This window comes from Cannabis sativa, chromosome 4 (genome assembly GCF_029168945.1).
Source record: "Cannabis sativa cultivar Pink pepper isolate KNU-18-1 chromosome 4, ASM2916894v1, whole genome shotgun sequence".
NCBI classification, from domain to species: Eukaryota; Viridiplantae; Streptophyta; class Magnoliopsida; order Rosales; family Cannabaceae; genus Cannabis; species Cannabis sativa.
Window position 1 is genome coordinate 71,422,698 of NC_083604.1, and position 20,546 is coordinate 71,443,243.

Below are 20,546 nucleotides of genomic sequence, written 5' to 3' on the forward strand. Positions count from 1 at the left end.
CCAAGCTCACTTTCATTTTTTTCATTTATTATTTTCAAAAATAATAATAAAGAAAAAGCCATAAATTTTGTTTGTAGTTTAGACCGCAAGTTGAAGAGAGAAGGGTGAGAATGTGACATGTTTGAGAGGGTAATCAGATAAGGACGCCACGTCCGCCATGACTTGGACACTCCACTTGTCATACGCCCTTTGGCTTTTCCAATTCACCCATATTGCTTATTATACAAAAATAATAAACCTCATTGCAAAAATATTATTACCAATATAATAAAAATAAATAAATTCTTTTACTAAATCTTATGGGACCAATGGATCCCGGTTTATACGCACACAAACCCTTTTTGTCTATTTGTGATCCTCTGAATCTCAGCCAGATGTGTAATATAAATTATAATGGTGGTAAGAATTTAGGTGATTTGATTTTATTTTTTTTTAAATAAAACCATCATTTTATTAAACGATTAAATCAGTTATCAACAAAGTAACAATTCTAATAAAAATATTGTCTAAATTAAAACGACGATCAGGGTGGAATATAGCAACTCTAGCAAAAGCAAAATATTAAAATCAAATATAATGAAATAATAAAATATATTAAAATCATCATTTTAGTTTAGTTGGAAGTAATGAAATGAAATATAATGAAAATAAAATATTTTTATTTTTTTGTTAAATTTTAAAATATTAAAATGTCATTTTTTTTTATTATTTTAGTAAAATTATTATTTTATTTTGAAATGAAAAGAATCACTATTTTAATGAAAGATGATAAAAATTTTAATAATTTTTTTTATTAATTTTTCTATACATTTTAAATTTATTCTATTTTTATTTCTACTCCGTTATTAATTTTTATTGTTATGTTTTCATTTTTCTAACCAAACCCGGCTAATAGTGTTTTTAATTAGTACTAGCCTCAAATTACATATTTGGAAATCACTATGCACAACCTAACAAAATTTGAGAGCTCGAGCTGCTTTGCATGCAATATACCATTTTTTATGGCCATTAATTCATCTGGAAGAGTTTTCACCAGGACGTTTCCATCAGGCAGTGTAATTTTAGGGAAAAATCTGCTCTATTTTGATGGCGTTATATATATTTTTTTATATTTGTTCCTTAAGTCATACACAACTCAGACTTTTTAATTATTAGGATTTTTGTTTTCATTTTAGAAAACGTAATTACTTGGCTCATTAGTTTAACTAAATTTGGTTTGGATATCAAAGCTTCAGCTGTCTGCAATGGGATTCTCCCTTTTGTTAATACTTTTTTTTTTGAATTGGACTTTTCTATTCAGTTGCAGTGGCTCTCTATTTGCTTGAATAAATTTCTTCCCCTAAAAAAAATAATAAACAAAATTTTGCTAGAAACCAAAAAAAACACCCTAACAAAATGTTGGATATAAAATCATGGTGTATATAAAAATAGTTGACACACGAACACAAATCCTTTAACAAAAAGTGAGATTTTGCATTAAAAAAAAAACATTGATAGCCTAATTAGTTGGTGTGATCATCAAAAGCTCGAATGTACAAATAGTACATAGTTTGGTTTTTTGTGCTTTTTGAATCTTCAAATATATATAGGTTCCTTCCAAAAGAAAAATCTTGATAGGGCGAGTTGGAGATCCAACTGGGAAAGCCTTATTATTATTATTGTTGTTGTTATTATTTTGGCATTATATGTCTATGCAAGTGTTACATTCATTCACGTAAGATATTTAGATGAATATATTTTTGATTATAATGATAGTGATAAATTTGTGAGGAATATTATTATATATTATTGCAATAAGCAGAGAGAGGCGAGAGAAATTGACAAGAGAGAAGAATTGAATTGAATTAATTAATTGGAATGAAGGTTACAGAGGTATATATATACCAGTACAGTAAATAGCAAAAGAGGAAACTAACCAAGTAACTAACTTAACAGACTGAACTAATCAACCTAATAAACACTTAACTGAATTAACTGTCAACAGAAATAACAGTAAGCTAATATCCCCCCCTCAAGATGGACTGTAAATATCATCAACAGCCATCTTGCGGACATAGGAAAGAAGAGTAGTAGAGGGAAGAGGCTTGGTAAAAGCATCGGCTAACTGCAGAGTTGTGTTGACTGGAATTAGTCGAATAGTGGAAGCTTTGATCTTCTCTCTGATGAAGTGACAGTCAAGGTCAATATGCTTGGTTCGTTCGTGGAAGGTGGGGTTATTTGCTATGTGGATTGCGGACTGGTTATCGCAGTAGATAAATGCAGGAGTCGGCTGAGGGATTTGGAAATCATTCAGGAGGTACTGAATCCATGTGATTTCGCTGCCTGTGCTAGCCAAAGCACGATATTCGGCCTCTGCAGAGCTTTTAGAAACAATGTTCTGTTTCTTTGTTTTCCAAGAGACTAAACAATCGCCGAGGAAGATACAAAAACCAGTTATGGAGCGTCGAGTTGTTGGACATGCAGCCCAGTCGGAGTCCGAGAACCCACGGAGGTGTAAAGAAGAACTGGATTTGTAAAGCAAACCTTGGCCGGGACTCCCTTTGAGATATCGGAGAAGATGGTTAATTGCTTGCAAGTGAGGGGTCCGAGGAGAAGACATATATTGGCTCAAAGTGTTCACAGCGAAAGTGATATCAGGCCTTGAGAGAGTTAGATACAGTAGTCTGCCTATGAGTTGTCGATAGGATGAGGGATCGGCTAAGAGAGTGCCTTGCTGATCATCAAGCTTACTTCGAGGATCCATCGGGGTTTTAGTAGGCTTGCTGCTTGTGTAACCAGTGTCTTCAAGGAGCTGCAGTGTGTATTTTCGTTGAGAGAGAAAGACACCTTCGGGAGAACGAGCAATTTCAAATCCCAGAAAATATTTGAGAGGTCCTAAGGCCTTTAGTTGAAACTGTGCATGAAGAGATGCTTGTAATTGATGCAGCAAGTTGATGTTAGGTCCAGTAATAATAATATCGTCGACATAGACGAGTAGAGCAATGAAGGTGTTATGGGATCCTTTGGTGAATAATGTGTAATCTGCTTGGGATTGGGAGAAGCCTTCGGTTAAAAGAGCATCAGAAAGCTTTTTATACCATTGTCGTGAAGACTGTTTGAGACCATAGATGGATTTATGAAGTTTGCAAACTAAATTGGAGTTGTCTTCAGTGTTGGGAGGGGTGAAGCCGGGAGGTAATGTCATGTAGACTTCTTCTTGAAGATCGCCGTTGAGGAAGGCATTATTGATGTCAAGTTGAAGAGTCGGCCAATTCTTGATGGAGGAAATAGCCAATAGAAGTTTGAAGGTGACCATCTTGGCGACAGGGGAGAAAGTATCAAAAAAATCTAACCCTTCTTGTTGAGTGTAGCCTTGAGCAACAAGACGAGCTTTGCATCGCTCAACCGAGCCATCACTATTATATTTGATCTTGTAGACCCAACGACATCCAATAGCTCTTTTGTTGGGGGGTAATTTGATCACGGTCCAAGTTTTATTTTTGAGGAGAGCAAAGATTTCATTGTCCATAGCATCATTCCACACCTTGTATTGACTAGCTTGTTTGTAATTTTTTGGTTCAAAGAGAGCAGTAACTGCAAGGATAAACGCTTTATGAGATGTAGAAAGTTTGTCATAAGAAAGAAATTTATGTAATGGATGTGGAGTAGAAGATTGGTCTTGGATGGCAGAATTGCATTCATAATCTCGTAGATAAGTAGGGGGTCTAGTTGGACGAGATGTTCTTCTTGTTGCTGTAGGAGTTGGAGCAGTGGGATTGTGAGGAGGTTCTGGTGCAATGGAAGGTGTGGTAGGGGCTGCTGATGTATTTTCTGGGTCGGCAGGAGCAGTAGCATGAGGCATATGTGCACCAGAAATATCGATAGAAGCTGCTGGTGTATGGTTTGTGTCAGCAGCTGATGGATTTGCATGGACAGCAGGGGCTGTGGCAGTGGTGATATGGTCAGGTGCATAGGTATGTATTGATGCAGAAGGATGATCTGTAGAGAAGTCACTCACATATGTGTTAGTTAAATGTGATGAAGGGAAAACCATATGGGAGAAAGGATCATCATTAACAACATTTGTATTAAGTGTCTTGAAAGGAAAAATATTTTCATGAAAATATACGTTTCTAGATATGAAAATCTGCTTTGTATTTAAGTCATATAATTTGTAACCTTTGATTCCTTGGGGATACCCTATGAAAACACAAGGTGTGGCTCTTGGTTCAAATTTGGTACGATTGGCATTGAGAGTAGAGGCAAAAGCTAGGCACCCGAAAGTTCTGAGATTAGAATAATCAGGGGTAAGATCGAAGAGGAGTTCAAAGGGAGTTTTCTTGTGAAGAAGGGGAGTAGGGGTTCTGTTTATTAGAAAGGCTGCTGTCATGATACATTCAGACCAGAATTTTATGGGCATGTTTGCTTGAAAGAAAAGGGCACGGGCCACATTCAATAGGTGCTGATGCTTTCTTTCAGCAATGGCATTTTGTTCAGGAGTTTCTACACAAGTGAAGTCATGCATAATTCCAAGTTTAGCAAAAAGATTTTTAAACACAAGTTCAGGTGCATTATCAGAAAGAAATCGTTTAATTATGCACTTAAATTGAGTTTTAACATATGAAATGAATTGAGGAATTATGTCAATAACATCAGATTTGTGTTTCAAAAGGTAGATCCAAGTGAATCTTGTATGATCATCAACTAAGGTAAGAAAATATTTGAAATTAGAATGAGAAGGTATATGGTAAGGGCCCCAAGTATCACAATGAACAAGATCAAACTTATTATTAGCAATAGAAGCATTATTAGGAAAGGGTAATTTTCTTTGTTTAGCAAGAGGACAAACAAAACAAGGAGAATTCTTGTGTAAAGAATTAAAAGTACAATTCAGTTTATCACTAAGAAGGGCAAGTCTTTGTGGAGATGGATGTCCCATTCGAGAATGCCACAGCTCAGCCGAGACAGAGAATGCATGAGCAGTGTGCATAGGGGTATCCATCATGTAGAGACCATTGATGACACTACCTTTGCCAATCACCTTCCGGTTGTGCTTGTCCTGAATTAAAAAATTATCAGTATTTAATTTCACAGTAATGAAGCTATTATTTGTCAAGCAGCTGACTGAAATAATGTTGTATTTAAAAGTTGGAACATAAAGGACATCAGTGAGAGTTAGATCATCATTAATAGCTATGGAACCACTTTTATTGACAGAAAGAGATTCATTATTAGGAAGAAGCAACCTGGTTTTTACTGTATGATAAATGGCCTGAAACAGATTAATATTGTTGCATATATGACGAGTTGCACCAGAATCGATTATCCAAGATTCATTTATTGGTGTTGTGTTATGGTGTGATAGGATGATACCTGTAGCTCCTGTGGAAGAACTAGGATCGGCAGTAGGCATACCAGGTTGTTGATTGGCAAGAAGATTCAATAGTTGTTGATATTGAAGAGCATTAAGTTGTGGCAGGAGAGTGTGGCCTTCATCACCAGGTACTTTGGAATCGGTACCGGTTTGGATTTGGTTTGCTGAAGCTTCTTTTGATTTGTTCTTGAATCCAGGGGGATATCCATGGATTTTATAGCATTTTTCAATGGTATGGCCAAGCACATTACAGTGTGTGCAAAAAGGTCTATTTCTTCTTGGAGGATTATTTTTCGATCCTTGAGTATCAGGTTTGGAAGTGTTGTTTTTATCTGTCTGAAATGCAAAAGCCATATTAGAGTTTGAATCATTTCCAGAAACAAGATTACCTTTCTGGTTTTCTTCCTGAGTTACTAAATGAAAAACTCGATTGGCTTCAGGCAGTGGATCCATCAAAAGTATGCTGCTTCTAATCTGAGAAAAATGATCCGAAAGTCCCATTAGGAAGGACATGATGTACTCCATGTGGTGGTGTTCTTGGAGCTTCTTTACACCACCACAGGTGCATCCATTGCAGGTACAGTTTGGCCTATAGTTGGACAATTCTTCCCATATAGTCTTGAGACGGGTATAGTATATACTGATGCTTTGGTTTTCTTGTCGAAGATTCATTAAACTTTTTCTGAGATTGAATATGTGTGGCCCGTTTCTTTGATGAAACCTAACCTTTAAGTCAGTCCAAATGGCGGCTGCAGATTCATCATAGAGCAAACTAGAGGAAATTTCCTTAGAAACCGAGTTAAGAATCCAAGATATCACAATATTATTATTTCTAATCCATGCATTATAGAGATTAAAATCAGAAGGATGAGGTTTAGAAATAGAACCATCTAAGAATCCCAATTTATTTTTGATTGAAATGGCAAGTTGCATAGCTCGGCTCCATGATATGTAATTATCTTGTCCAGTTAAAGGTTGAGAAACAAGAATGTTACCAGGGTTGTCTCCATGGTGGAGATAATAAGGATCTGAGGGATCCTCCAAAGGGCTTCTTTGGTTGTTGAATTGATTTGTAGAAACGGCAGAAGCTGCAATTCCAGTTTCAGCTTAGAATTCTTGATTGTTGTTCGACATGGCAGATCAGAAGAGAACACTGGAAAGAAAAATCCAGGCAAGAGAGGACACGATTTCACGAAAGAAATCAGCAAAGAACAGGTAGTAGATTGGTAAAACAGGGCACCACCATTGCCGGAGAAGAAAGCACGGCTTGGCAGGAAGAAAGTGCGGAAGCGAAGGAGATCAGAGGAGAATCTTGATTCTCCGCTCTGATACCATATTGCAATAAGCAGAGAGAGGCGAGAGAAATTGACAAGAGAGAAGAATTGAATTGAATTAATTAATTGGAATGAAGGTTACAGAGGTATATATATACCAGTACAGTAAATAGGAAAAGAGGAAACTAACCAAGTAACTAACTTAACAGACTGAACTAATCAACCTAATAAACACTTAACTGAATTAACTGTCAACAGAAATAACAGTAAGCTAATATATATTATATATATGCACTTTATTGGATAGAGGTTGAAATTCCTTTGTTTTATAGGAAATTTTCACTTATCAAAAGTTTGATTATATTGTGTTGTCTAAATATTATTCTAGACATTTCAGCTCAAATAAATTTGAGACAGAATAGAACGACATAAAATTAATTTATATTGAAATTATGCAAATGTTATTTCAATTTCCACTATATATATATAGAAGATGATATAATATTAGAGTGGTGTGTATGACATAAGTCGTGGTGGTTGAAGTTCTTTTTATTAAACCTTACCTCAAGAACAAAAAAAATAGGAAAGTATGAAGACAAAGTAGCAAGAAATGTTGACAACTTATGATAGCTTATCTATCCAACTAAGCACTACTGAAACTTTGTTATTACAAGAACTGTTGACGACTGATTAAAAAAAAAGTACTAATCGTATGTTGTAAAAACTATTCCAACTTTTCGAAACACAAGAGCTGATCAAGAAGGGCGCTCGACGGGTTGTTGGTCCTGGTACAAGTATTAGTGTTCAGTTTGATCCGTGGTTAGAAGATACTTCTCATCCGTGGGTCACTACTATCGCTAATGGTATGGAGCAGTGGAAGGTTAACAATCTCATGGTGCCAGGAGAAAGATGTTGGGATTTGGAAGTGATCTCCGATATTTTCAATGATCGGGATAAGGAGTTAATTTTGAAGACCAACATTGTTCAGGAGTCTACAATTGATACGTGGTATTGGTCTCTGGATCTGCATGGTGTTTACACTGTAAGGGAGGCCTATCGCTTGCTACATCAGGCTGATGTCACTAACATTAGTGACTTTGAGATGAAAATTTGGAAGATCGCTTGGAAGCTTCAAGTCCCCCCGAAAGTTCACCAACTTATGTGGCGTGCTTTGACAGGCTGTTTGGCTACTAAAGTTCAACTCAATACCAAGCACATTCCTCTGGATCAACTATGTCCCATGTGTCACCAATCGTCTGAGACGATCATCCATTTATTGGTTCTGTGTCCCTTTGCAAGATCATGTTGGCAGAGGTCGAGTTTAAATATGGCCTCAGTGTCTTGGACATCATTTTGGGATTGGTTTAGTCAGATGATACTTCAGCATTCTACTATGGCACAGGAGGAATTATTGATGGTGATTTGGGCAATTTGGCATGCCCGAAATGAGCTAGTTTGGCGGGAGAAATCACTGTCAGCAGCGGAGGTTATTCTATTGGCAAGAGTAGTCCTTAATCAATGGAGAAATGCTCAACAAAGGAGAATGGGGTCTTTATTTGTTCCTTCGGGTTCGAACATAGACTTGGAGCATTGGGTGAAACCGGTTATGGGAAAGATTAAGGTAAATGTTGATGGCGCAATCTTTGCAAATGACGGAAAATTTGGAGCGGCTGGCGTGGCTCGAGACCATGATGGGCGGTTCATTGAAGCCTTCACGGTCCTCTTGGAGGGGTGCTTGGACCCGGTCATAGCTGAAGTTGTGGGGGTTAAGGAGGCTCTGAGTTGGATAAAGAGACACCAATGGGGTCGAGTTGATGTTGAGACGGATTCTTTGGTTGTTGTTCAAGCGGTTCGAGGTTCGGTATTCATTCCATCTCCTTTTGGTCAACATGTGTCTGCTTGTCGTACATTGTTGGCTTCCTTACCTTTAGTCACTATTAATTTTGTTAAACGTTCTGTAAACAAAGCTGCACATTGTCTTGCTCGTAGCTCTTGTTTGTATTCAGATCGTATTTTCAGTGAGAGTACTGCTCCTGCTGATCTTTTATCTATTGTAATGGTTGAAAGTTCATTCTAATAAAGTTTACCATTTTCCTTCAAAAAAAAAACTATTCCAACTAATTAGATCTATTTTATTTTCCACGCTAAAAATACAAAATAAATTTATAGTACAACCCCAAAATAGTTATTCTGGTTCTGTTTTGGTATTTTAGAAAAATATTTTAGTCATTTTTTTTAAAAAGAAAATAACTATATACATGTGATAATTTATGAATTTTCAATGAGTAGTTTATAATGGAGAATATAAGATTTAAAATATTTTATTGCACCTCTAACTATTTTTTTTCTTATATGCTTAAATTAACAAGATAATGTGGATGATATATTCTTCACATTCTTTACGGTGCGGTCGCTATTTGAATTTTTCTTAAACCGCACGGTGGGGTACGATTTGCGGTTTTGAATTGTTAATATACGGTTTAAACCGTACCGCACCACACATTATTAAATACCAATTTTTATATTTATTTAGATCCAATATGTGAAGGTCCAGCCCAAAGCCTACTAATTATTGTATTGTTGGAACTTAATTTTTTTTTTTCATATTTATTTTCAAGCCTTATGGTACTTTCGACAAGTGTTGCTCAGACTTTGTTGTATTTGTGATAGTTTAATTATTTGGTGATAGTCCAAACCGCGAAAATCGCACCGCACCGCACTACTTTTTATGGCGCGGTTTCTGCAGTTTTTTAGTTTCGCAGTGTGGGTGCAGTTTGGGAAATTAGAAAAACTGCATGTGCGGGTTGGTTTGAAAAAATAGTAAAAAACTGTACCACCCGCACCGCGAACACCCCTAGTAAGAACGGGCATTGTGGACTAGCACACTTGTCCTTAGGAAGGGACCTCACTAGGCGCATGACTGTTAAGCAAATTATGAGCAGTTACGCATGCACACGTAATCTATTGTAGTATTAAACTCACACAGGTGAGGTCGAACTACAGGAAATTGTTATTGAGTACTACTAAATTAGATTTATGTTTCTATTTGGTAAAATCGATAAAAAAAATTCTCCTATCCAATTTTAAAAAGTTCATATCTCACTCAATCTTGAGTAAAACCTTACTAAATTTTGGTAGAGACATCATAAGAAATATTTTTCATGAAGAAACCTCAACCGAATTCCCAACAAAAATCAAGTTACCAAGGCCAAGCCAAGTTTGAGTTCTTTGAACTGAAACTTGCATAACTTTTGCTACAACCACCCAAAATACTAGGGTTGTACATAAATTTTTGTAAACCGCCAAACCCAAACAACCCGTCCAAACCAAACCGACATAACCTGACAAAAACTGTAAACCAAAAAACCCGACAAAAATATAACCCGCCCAATCTTTATATTGGGCGGATTGAAAATTGTTACCCTTAATTTTGTCCAAAATACGTGGACCAACGCAATTGTGACACGTGGATTTAAGGAGTAAGACTTTGAGATAATTCGACTAAGTCTTCTTAATCAAAAGGATCAACAAGAAACATGTCCCCCGAAGAAGGTATGAGGGATTCACATACTCCCGGAGAGCAAAGCTATAACAAAGCACCTCCGGGAGGTATCAAACCCTATCTGAACAGTCACTTCGCATTTAATGCCGCATGGGAGAAGGCGTATTGGAACTGCCATAAGTATTAAAGTCTGATGGCGTAACCCCCCTTCTGCAGCTATTACGCTATGATTAATGAGCCTAGTGACGGCTACTTTATGAGAAATCACATCAGTCAAGAGAGGATAATGGGTTACATCCACCTAACCCCTAAAAAACCTAGGGTTTAGACCATGCATTTCCTATGATATACTCGTTGGGAATGTGTGTCTCTGCTGAATAATACAGAAAGACATGTACCTCGGTTCTAGGGATCACCCCACAAAAACACTATAAATACCCCCAAACTCATTTAGGCAGGGGTCGAGAATTCTGGGTTTCATAAGAACCAAAGAGAAAAGTCACCAAGAACATTCTCTGTAATAAATACTCTCATAAATAACAAAGACTCGTGGACTAAGGCTCATTAATGCCCCAACCACGTAAAAATCTCGTGCATTAAACTTCTTACAACTTTCTTATATATTATTATATCGGTTGCCGAAAACCTCGGCCAACAAAAATAATATCAACCCGCCCAATCAACCCGAACTAACCCGACCAACCTGATTAAAAGAGTTTTTTCGTATATATTTTTATTATAATATAATCTATATATTACATAATTTATATACATATTTATAAAAAGTAGAAAATTCAAGTCCATATCCTCAGTTTCCTTCTTGGCCAAGTCCATATCCCTCTGCATCGTGTTGGTGGTGGCAAGGTTCTTGACAGCAGCTGATTTTGCTGGAGAGTAAGCATAAGCCATTTTCACCTTGGCCTGCACAGCAAATGTGTTAAAGTCTGAGCCACTAAAAAGAGAAGGAAATAAAAAAAAGATTTACTCGAGTAACTTCCTTCAAAACTCTTCCCAAGACCAGCTCTAAGGATAACTCGTTGTCCGCTCCGGAAAGTTGATCGCTCACTTCAGGAAGTGACCGGTCAGGTAGTATTGAAGCATATCTTTGCCTCTCTTGGCCTCCGTGCACAGCACCACGGTTGTTGAAGGGGCCCTAACCTGTTCAGATCCGTCCGAGCTCCCTCCTCTGGAACTCTTGGATTTTGAGACCTTCTGAGCTGGAGGATCCACAGTGGGTTGCTCCTTGGAAAAGTCAATGACCTCGTCAACTGGTGCCTTTTCCTTAGACGGAGTTTCACTACCCTTAGACCTCTTGGCCGGAGGAGACAAGCCCGAGCTGTCTCCTACTCTCTTCTTCAAGGCTTGAATAATCTTCTAAGACATCTCTGCACAGATAAAATAACACATTTAGAGGCAAACATAAAATATGTGAAAGCATAAATATAGAGAAATGAATGCAAGTTGAAGTACTCTGCATGCTAGCTGGGGCATTTTCTCGAACAATCACTGATGGAGCATTATCATCTGAGAAATCTTCTTACTCCACAAGGACGACTTTTCCTTTTCCCTCTACAGGGGTTGATGGCCGAGCAGGCATACCAGGTTCCCTAATCCTGATAGCATGTTCTATTGGTGCTTGCTCTGTCAGGGGAGCTTTCTTCTTCTTGCTCGACCTCTCCTGCTTTGAATATTCTTGAGCATACTGCTCTTGCTTTGAATATTCTTGAGCATACTGTTTGGCTCCAACACCTCCATTTAACTTAGCCTCACATTTAAGTTGAATAAGCTCCTTCTCCTGCTCGGCATCCTCAGCTCGGCTAGGCCTGGACTTCTTCTTCTTCTCCTTCATGGGCTTTGGCATAAAATCCTCCAGATAGAGCTTGTACTTCACAAATTCGGCCTCAGTGGTCAAAAAAGTGATGTTTCGATCATCCTCTGGTAGTTGGAGAATTTTTTGTGCCCTCTCCTTAAGTTTCAACATGAAAGGAGGGCAGCAGTACGAAGGAATCTGTTGGAACCGGGTGTGGACGTTCTCTATACCCGTCACAAAGTAGTACTGAGCCACAAAGTACCCTATTTTGCTAACTGCAGGGTCTACGATACCCTTCAACCACTTATCGTCCAGCTATGAGAAGTAAAAATACCCCGACCTGCTCTGCTTGGGGGTTGACTTTAAGTCGAAGAGCCAGTTGGTACCGTGCGAAGACGGCTCACCCCATCCTTGAGTGGTGTAGAGGATGAACATGGTAGATAAGTACTTGATGCCTTTGGGTGTGAACTGAGTCGGGAAAATGTTGTAATAGTCCGTAATCCTTTTGAAGTACGGATGCAGAGGCAGCATTGCACCTTCCTTGGTGTGGGCACTCAACCAGGCACAGTATCCCTCCCTTGGATTAGTTGCCTAGTGATTTGGAGAAGGGAAAAAGTATTCGACACTGCCCAGGTATCCATTCTCTCTAAACTCCTCAACTGGGCCTAGGTTATAATGGACGGAGGAGACACCCACCGAGCTCTAAAAGCACCCTACCTCCTTTGAGGAACCGCCTCGACTTACTCCTCGGTGACGTAGTCATCACCTTCCACCAGGACGTCGCTAACCTCAAACATTGGTTCCCCGGCCTCATTGTAGCCTCCGAAGCGCAAAGGCCGAGCAGCCCCTTCCTCCTCAGCCTTAGAGGGACTATCAAGACGGACTTCGCCCTGATCTTCTATTTCCTGGACTTCAACATCCCCTCATAGTCATCCTCCTCAGCAGCGGACCGAGCCTGTTCAGCATTCGACATTGTGGCATGTCGTGCCACGTGAGGGTCAGTCGCAGCAATCTTTCGCATGGTTTGTTTTGTGCGGGCCATCATCCTTTCCCTAGGTGGAAGTTGGTTGGTATGCCGTGCAACAATCACGATAGAAAGTGGCAATGGGAATGCCAAAAGCACAAGAACTTGGACGGTCCACATGAATGGTATCAGCTACGTCTGGCAGGACGATATATGTCTAGTTGGACAGCAAGTAACGTCTCCGCCCCTTCCTGAGTTCCCAAATGAAATGCCCGTAACCTTTGCCTGCAATCTGCTCGGGATAAAAGTGGTGCTGCACTTCGAGTTTTGGGGAAGGTGTACCCTCACTGCTCACTTTCCAGTCCTCAAAACTCGAATTAGAAAGTCCGTCACTCAAGGAGGATGGACTAGCACGAAGACGAGATTGATCCTCATACAAAAGTTGGAGAAGATCCTGGTCTATATGGTGTTCTCCTCCCCAAAACTCACCAGAGTTCATCTACAAAGATAAGACACAAGATGAGTATTTGGCCGGGATAACGAACAAAAAACAAGCAAAACATACCGACCAGGTCCAATCAAAAGATTAAAGAGAGGAAAATTTCGTGTGATTTAGGTTCATAACCCAAAATTTCAAACCTCGAATTAAGGGTTATTCTTCACTAAACCTCGAATGGGCAAAGTGAGACCCGAATATCGTGAAGTTTAAATTAGAAAGCCACAACAATCAAGTTATATGATCCATTACAGTCGAAGTATCGTATTTCTAAACATTGATTCTCTACAGTTTTCTTAGAACAAAGTCAAGACTATTGAATTTTCTATAATGGAAACCCAAAAAATTAAAGATTCAAGCATTAAAGGAGAAAAAGATAAGAAACTTACTCACTGTTTGAAGCTTTGAGGTTGCTCGGATGACACTAATCAACTCTTTTTATTATAAATTCCACGAAGGATTCGAGAGAGAAAGGTGTTTTTGCTCTGAACTCATTAAACAAGGAGAATGCTACAAATAGTTTATTAGGACATTTTGCCCTATTTATAAGCAGATTAGTGAAAAGGGGCAATCATATCGAATTTCAAATGCCTCGATTTTCCCCCAAAAGTAAATATTGGGAAATCAAAAGCAATTAAGTACTTGGAGAAGGGTAACTGTCAAAAGCATACGAATAGTTGGCGTGTCTCGAGGTACGATTTAATTAGAGCATTAATTAGTCAAAAATTGAAGGGACTCTTGGTTAGAATTACATCGGATCACCAACAGGCATATCGAACACGTGCCACCCATCAGATACGGAATTGAGATGAGTAAAGTCTACACGCGACTTTGGAATTCCCGTGTAGACTTGGGGGCAAATGTTTCCCATTTTTTGCACTATGACGTGGCAACACATACTGGTGACACGTGGCTCCTATTTTCTACATATGGATGAAGAGATATTCCGAACAGAGCTCAGTATACATCTGCACGGATAGAGTCTGCCTGGACGAGCAGGGCAAGGGTAGACAATCCTAACAATGTATCAAGACTTAGTAGTTTTAAGACTTACATCATGAAGCACAAAATCAATCCTATAATCCAGGGATCGTATCAAAGGGTTATGACAAGCTGTCAGAATCCCTCAATCTATGTATTCTAAATATGTAATACTAATTATAGATATTGTAAGCAAAATGAAAACCTTCCTTCATGCATTTAGCCCTATAAATAGTGATCCATCCTCACTGTAAAAGGGGTCAAAAGAATTACTTTAGAGAGATCTAAGAGTAAACACTCAGAGACTTCATTGTGAGAGTTTCAAGAGAGGAAACATTGTATTCTTTGTTCTTGAGTTGATACCATCTAAGGGGAGTAGGCTATTACCGAACTAAAGGAGTTGAACCTCTTTAAAATATTGTGTTCTTTATTGTTTACTGGTTCTTACCTTATCTTAATTACATTTCTTATCGCTTATTAATTGACTCATTGTTGTTAGTTAAAAGCGAGGTCAACAACAAGTGTCAGACACGTGGTACTCAATAATTGTCATTGCGTCTATTGAGGTCCAATTTTCAAGGTAGAGCATTAAATGCCCAAAATTTGAAGGAACATCCAGATATTGGTATCCTGCAATCAGATCAAGTCAAGTCAAAATGGAGTACAAGAACCGAACATGTGTCACCCATCCGAGCAAACCCAGTGGCCGAGTAAGTCCATGTATGAGCAAATAGTTCTCATGTGGACTTAGGGGGCAAATATTATCCCAATTTCTACACAGGGTGATGTGGCATTTAATAAGAGTGACACGTGGAGAGCATTTCCAAAGTTTGGACGAGTGATTTTCCTTCGACGGTTTGTCTAGAGAGTTTTATGTGAACCTAATTAAGTTTAAACTTTCAACATGTATTATCCGGACAGAGCCTGTATGCGACTGTCTGAACAGGTCCTCACCATCCAGTGAAACCAAATTCTCCGAGCAGGATGACGCGATTGAAACAGATCTTCAAGGATATTTTCTGTAAATCCTCCCTCATTTATAGTTCAATCGAATCCCTAATTTAGTGGGATTAACACACATTAACAGAAAGATAATAGAAAACTAACTTAGTTTCCTATTTATTCCTAATTGTCTCAGAACACTTATATCATGTATTTTTTCCTATAAATTGTGGAATCACTTTATTATTTAGAGATCCAAAATCATATGTTTTAAAGAGCAATTATGGTGTAAAAATAATTATTAAGTTTTCCTAAGGATTGTTGAGAAATTCACTTAACCAACTCCTTATAATCTCGATAATTCTTTGAAGTAATACAAGTAAAAAGAGAGTAGGCTATTACTATAATTATATGATCAAATCTCTATAAATTTTGATATTTTTATTGCTTAATTTCGTTTAATTATTATATAATATTCTATCGTTTTAAATACTCAACGGGCTAAAATGATTTCAACATTTTTTATTATATTTAGTTATAAAATTAAATTATAATTTTTTTTATTATATTTTATTGTTTTAGATAATAAAATTATTATTTTACATTAATTTAGATCAAGTTTTACAGTTGTATATTAAACGATTTAAAAAATTGATACAAATATAGGGTAAAATCATTTTTTAAGCACCATTATAATAGTTATCAAATAATAAGAATCTTCGTATAATAATTCAGTAAAGCATTAAGCCTAGCTCCAAACTCTGCCTGTGACAAATCTGAAAATAATAATTTCAAATAGTATGACCTATGGTCTATAGAGAACCTATGAAGTAGCATTCATATCTTCTGCTTCTTTTTTTTTCTTTCTTCAACTGTGTAGTACTGTACCTGATCAGTCTACCATTTATTCCAACAACAATTTATTTATTAAAAAAAAAAAACTTCCGATTACAACGCTTACAAAGCTTGTGTTTCCCGATCTTGCACCAAAGCCCTCAATCATTAAGTCCATAAACTATTATATCCTTACCCAACTTGTATATATAATTAAAACATTGTCTTCTTAATACATGTGGTTGCCATATTGATGATAATTTATAAAAGAGAAAAAAAAAAGAAGAAGAAAGAAACCGTCCCTTGTCTTTATAATTAAAAAACTAAAACTAAAATCAAAAGGTTAAAAACAATGTGACGGAAGAAACCCACAAATGAAAAATATATATAAAAAATAGCAAATATACCATATTATATTTTTATAATAATGTAAAAGGAGTTGAAAGAAGCAAAGTTTAGCAACCCATCAATATCCACACCACACAAAACAAAAAAGTAAGATCCAACGGTGGAGAGACATTCATCCGCGGAAACACGGAGCCGCTCGCACCCAAGACTTTGGAATCTCGCACACAAAAGGTGCCCACATCACAAACACCAATCACTAAACCCCAAACAACGACAAACTCAACCCACCGCTTTCATTTTCTCTTTCTCGGCTCTCCACACTCACACACAATACCACTAAATACACCCCCAAAATACACACTTTATACGCCCTCACCCACTACTTCCACTACTCTTAAATTACTAACCTAACCTTACTCTAACCCAACCTAGTCTCTACTTCTTAACTTAACCTTAACTCTAAACATAACCCACCACCTTCCTTTATTTATGTATATATATAGCTTCCTCCTCTGTTCCTGCCCAGCTTAATTTCAGTTTCTCCATTTTTCCAGCACTCTCGTTTTTATAAGTTTCTTGCTCCCAAAGAAATAAATCTGTGTGTGTTCATGTGAAGTGTGAAACCTGAAATCGAGAACATATTAATATAGACATAATATAAATTTATTTATACACATACAAAAAAGAAAAAAAGAAAGAAAAAGATGAGCTGCAATGGATGCCGTGTTCTCCGAAAGGGTTGCAGCGAGTCGTGTATTTTGAGACCCTGTTTGCAATGGATCGAAACCGCCGAAGCGCAAGGCCACGCCACTGTATTTGTAGCCAAGTTTTTCGGCCGCGCCGGCCTTATGTCTTTCATTTCCGCCGTCCCTGAATCTCAGAGACCTGGTAAATACATTAGATGAGTTGATAGATAAATATAGAGTTAACTTTTCTTTCTTTGGTGACTTTTCTTACTGAGATTTCTGTTATCTGCTTATGCAGCGTTGTTTCAGTCACTGTTGTTTGAAGCGTGCGGACGAACTGTGAACCCTGTTAATGGAGCTGTGGGTCTGCTCTGGACAGGGAACTGGCACATGTGCCAAGCAGCTGTTGAGACCATACTGCGCGGCGGAACGTTACGGCCACTACCGGAACTTCTTGGAGGCGGCGGCACAGGAACGATGACGGCAACGACTCCTACAGCTGCCTCCGATGAGGCCTCCGAGGCAGAAGTAACTTGCACAGACATTTGGAAGGTTCGAGATCCGAATTCTGGCTCTCGATTCTCGACGTCACGATCCAGGTTGTCGCCGAAGCGAAAACGTTCCGATTCTCCAGCTAAGCTACGAAACACCGCCGATCTCGACCTCCGCCTTACGCCGATCTTTCCGGTGAAACCGACCGCACGGAAAGCCGATGTTCGTCGGCCGGTTTCTCCGTCGATGAACTCAGAAGAATCCGAGACGACGACCTGTTACGATAGTTGCTTGGCTGATCAGAGTGCAATTGGTGGAGATCGAAAGCTCCTGAACCTCTTCTTCTGAGTTTCTAATCTAAACAAGCCATGGCTTTTTTTGGTGTTCTTTCAGTTTTTCTTTTTTCTTTCTATTGGGTTTAATTACGTGAGTCGTACGTTCACGCGCGCTGAGGTTAAACTATGTAATATTCGTCTAATTTGTCTTTTTTCACTACTAGAAAGAGAAGGGCTTTTTCGGAAGTTTAATTAGTTTCCGGGGAGTTTTTGTAAAATTACCGGCGAAAGGATTTCCCTCTTTCTTATGAGTCTTTATTAAGAGAATAGAGGGGAATATGATATTTTGGCGGTGGCCCTTTTTCTTAGCTATATTTTAGTGTGACATTGAATAAATCAAACTAATTTCATTTTCCTTATTTTTATTTAATATTCAGAATTTGAATGTTTTGGATTTTGGTTTAGTTTAGTTTGGGTGAGGTCGGCACTTTACGCCTACTGTACTTTCTCCGTAACTTATATCAAACCTGCACAACATGTTGGCACAAAGTCATACCAAAAACGTGTTGGCACTGACTCATGTTGTGTCCCAAAGGCCAACTCCATTATATTTTCAAATGAATTTAATCTAACCTAAACTAATTAATTCAGTCCTCATTTCATAAATAAAATAAAGTTTATTTTAACTCATTCCTTGGTTTATGTTACGCAACCTTCATTAATTGGTCAAGGACTTACAATTCTAGAACAGTAATTTTTTATGAGAACGAGTGAGTGTAATTAACTAATTTTTTGACTTAATCAATTCCTTAGATTTATCAAGGAACTATAAGGATCAGTTGAGTTATACAGATAATAAAACGCATTAAACAAGTGCAGGCATAATTGGGGACAAGTCTCTCTCTCTCTCTCTCTCTCTCTCTCTCTCTCTCTCTCTCTCTCTCTCTCTCTCTATTTTTTCCTCCCCTTAATCTATTCTAATTAGACATCTTCTTTTGTACCATTCTTTACAAAATTAAAACACACATCAATTTGGGACCACATACCATTACTGTGTTTTTGCATTATATATTCAAAATGACTTGCATGAATTTTAGATCATTTAGTTTGATTAATGAATTTTGCTTTGTACATAGAAAAAGAAAAAGAGTTTTTGCTTAGCCCATTGTTACATGGTATATTTTTTAAAAAAAAAGGAATTAAAAGATAAATTTCGTTGCTAAAAGTAAAGTGACAAGATCTATTTATTCCTTATTTTTACAGTAACAGTTTGACACCAGTGACTCGAAAACTTGTTGGTGTAGAAACCACAAATAGAATTTTGTTCCCTCATCTTCAAATCTGCACTCATATATATTGTACGAAAGTGTATTGATACACAATGTATATTAGTGGGTAGTGGATCATAATAATAACAACAATGCAAGTGACGAGGATATTTTCTAATTTTTTCCAGATTATTTAATTATTGTTAATGTGGGAGTGAGCCATTAAAAATTCCAAAAAAGAACAATTAACTTGGGAGCTTTTCGCTTGCATCGTTGGTGCGTGTGCCTGTGAGTGTGAGATGCGGCTTTTGGAGGACGGAAAGAGCCGGATTTAGATTTTAGAGCTTATGTCACTTCCCCAACTCTGACTCTATGGTTGTGATTCGTTTGAAACCAAAACAGTGGATATGTGTGTATATATATTACTTTTTTTTAAAAAAAAGAAGAAAATATTAGTTATATTATTAGGGATTAAATTAACATAACAATGACTCAAATTATTCCTCTGCTACAGTATTATTTGGAAGCTCTTAGCAAAATAATGATGGAACGAATTATTTTTATATTTTATTTGTTTCAAGTGGATTTTAGTATATATAAATGTAGTGATACACCAAATAAAAAAAATTGACGTATCTATTTTAATATTTTATACGGTAAAGCTATTACATCATAAAAATATTTAGTATAAAAGATTGGTGTATTTATATTGTTATTCTACATATAAGATGGTCGTGTCTTTCCACCATTCATTAGAGTGGCCCCATATCTGGCCCCGAGTTAACTTCACTCCACCCACATTCGATTGTAGCAGCACTTGTTCATTTTTCTTTTCTTTTGTTATCACTTATCAGAATTGAGAGGCTAATTTTGTAATTAGAATCAAGCATTGGGACCCTACCAAAGTCTTTTTTCGCGGAATTGTGCTTCAATATTAGCCAATAGTAGGCACATCAGTACGGTCCATTGACAGCGTCGATTTTTTCTTTTTATTTTTATGTACCCTTTTATTTCGTCTTTTCTTTTTCTCGAGTCTCAATAATCCACGCCCAATTCATCCTTTATTATTTTCATTTTTTTTTTCTTTCGTCCACTTGAAAGGGTCGGCATCATCCTCCTCCATCTTGGGGAAGTTGGTGGGAACCACTTCATTACTTCACAAAATATATACCGAATATATATATTTTTTAATTTTTTAAAAATAAATAAATATAGACAGAGAGGAGAGAGTGAGAGTGGGAGTGGAAGTGGGAGTAGTGAGTGGGGTGGTAATTAATTAAGTTCTCGAATTGGCTTTCTTCGCTAGCAATGCTGCGTCTCG

At 37.5% G+C, this 20,546-nt stretch overlaps 1 protein-coding gene across 1 annotated transcript; it reads left to right on the plus strand.

Annotated features, from left to right (window-relative positions):
- Positions 1-16,934: 16,934 nt before the first annotated feature.
- On the plus strand, positions 16,935-18,376 carry LOC115714297 (LOB domain-containing protein 37). Its single transcript, XM_030642943.2, has 2 exons — positions 16,935-17,392; positions 17,489-18,376. Exons 1-2 carry the CDS (start codon positions 17,209-17,211, stop codon positions 18,028-18,030), a joined length of 726 nt encoding a protein of 241 aa, XP_030498803.1. The 5' UTR covers positions 16,935-17,208; the 3' UTR covers positions 18,031-18,376.
- The last annotated feature ends 2,170 nt before the right edge of the window (positions 18,377-20,546 follow it).